The sequence below is a fragment of the Carlito syrichta genome, unplaced genomic scaffold, assembly GCF_000164805.1.
Source record: "Carlito syrichta isolate Samal-C Ts95f unplaced genomic scaffold, Tarsius_syrichta-2.0.1 Scaffold301813, whole genome shotgun sequence".
In the NCBI taxonomy this organism is placed as follows: Eukaryota; Metazoa; Chordata; class Mammalia; order Primates; family Tarsiidae; genus Carlito; species Carlito syrichta.
This window is the reverse complement of record NW_007245909.1, coordinates 84,924-86,108: the sequence shown is the minus strand read 5'-3', so window position 1 is coordinate 86,108 and position 1,185 is coordinate 84,924. Positions and strand designations below refer to the sequence as shown.

General features: G+C 48.9%; 1 protein-coding gene across 1 annotated transcript; it reads left to right on the top strand.

Annotated features, from left to right (window-relative positions):
• Positions 1-233: 233 nt before the first annotated feature.
• On the top strand, positions 234-1,015 carry LOC103257595 (thioredoxin). Its single transcript, XM_008055288.2, has 2 exons — positions 234-668; positions 959-1,015. Exon 1 carries the CDS (start codon positions 301-303, stop codon positions 616-618), a length of 318 nt encoding a protein of 105 aa, XP_008053479.1. The 5' UTR covers positions 234-300; the 3' UTR covers positions 619-668; positions 959-1,015.
• The last annotated feature ends 170 nt before the right edge of the window (positions 1,016-1,185 follow it).

Genomic DNA, 1,185 nt, shown 5'->3' with positions numbered 1-1,185 from the left:
CAATCCACTCACCTCAGCCTCCCAAAGGCGTGGGATTACAGGCTGAGCCACTGAGCCCGGCTCTGGCTTATTTTTTGATTTATTGTAGAGATGAGGTCTTGCCAAGTTGCCGGGGCTGATCTCGAACCGTGGGCTCAGGCAGTCCTTTCACTGCAACCTCCCAAGGTGCTGTGATTATAGGTGTGAGCCACCGCGCCTGTCTGATAGTTTCTTAAAAAGTTAATTTATGGAGCCCGGTCCGGCGCTGAGGATCCATTTCCATCGGTTCTTACAGCCGCTCCCCAGACCCCAACAGCCAAAATGGTGAAACAGATCGAAACCAAGGCCCCTTTTCAGGATGCCTTGGAAGCTGCAGGTGATAAACTTGTTGTAGTTGACTTCTCAGCCACGTGGCGTGGACCTTGCAAAACGATCAAGCCTTTCTTTCATTCCCTCTCTGAAAAGTATTCCAGTGTGGTGTTCCTTGAAGTGGATGTGGATGACTGTCAGGATGTTGCTTCAGAGTGTGAAGTCAAATGTATGCCAACCTTCCAGTTTTTTAAAAAGGGACAAAAGGTGGGTGAATTTTCTGGAGCTAATAAGGAAAAGCTTGAAGCCACCATTAATGAATTACTCTAATTATGTTTTCTGAAAACATAACCAGCCGTTGGCTATTTAAAACTTGTTGAGCCGGGCTCGGTGGCTCAGCCTGTAATCCCGCGCCTTTGGGAGGCTGAGGTGAGTGGGTTGCCTGAGCCCGCGGGTTCGAGACCTGCCTGGGCAGCGAGACCTCATCTCTACAATAAATCAAAAAATCAGCCGGGCGTGGTAGCGCGCGCCTGTAATTCCGGCTACTCGGAAGGCTGAGGCAGAAGGATCGCCGGAGCCCAGCAGGCTGAGGCTGCGGTGGCCGGGAGCAGCCACTGCACTCCAGTCTGGGTGACCAAGTGAGACTCCAACTCAAAAAAAAAACTTGGAGTTTTTTAAATTTACAAAATGTATTAAGTATGGAGACTATATAACCAACTGCCATCTGATTATAAAATGAAAATAAAATATTAATATTAATTCTGCCCTTTAAAAAAAAAAAGTTAATTTACTACTTGGAAGGCTGAGGCGGAAGGATCGCCGGAGCCCAGCAAGTTGAGGCTTCAGTGGCCGGGAGCAGCCACTGCACTCCAGTCTGGGCGACAGAGTGAGACTCCA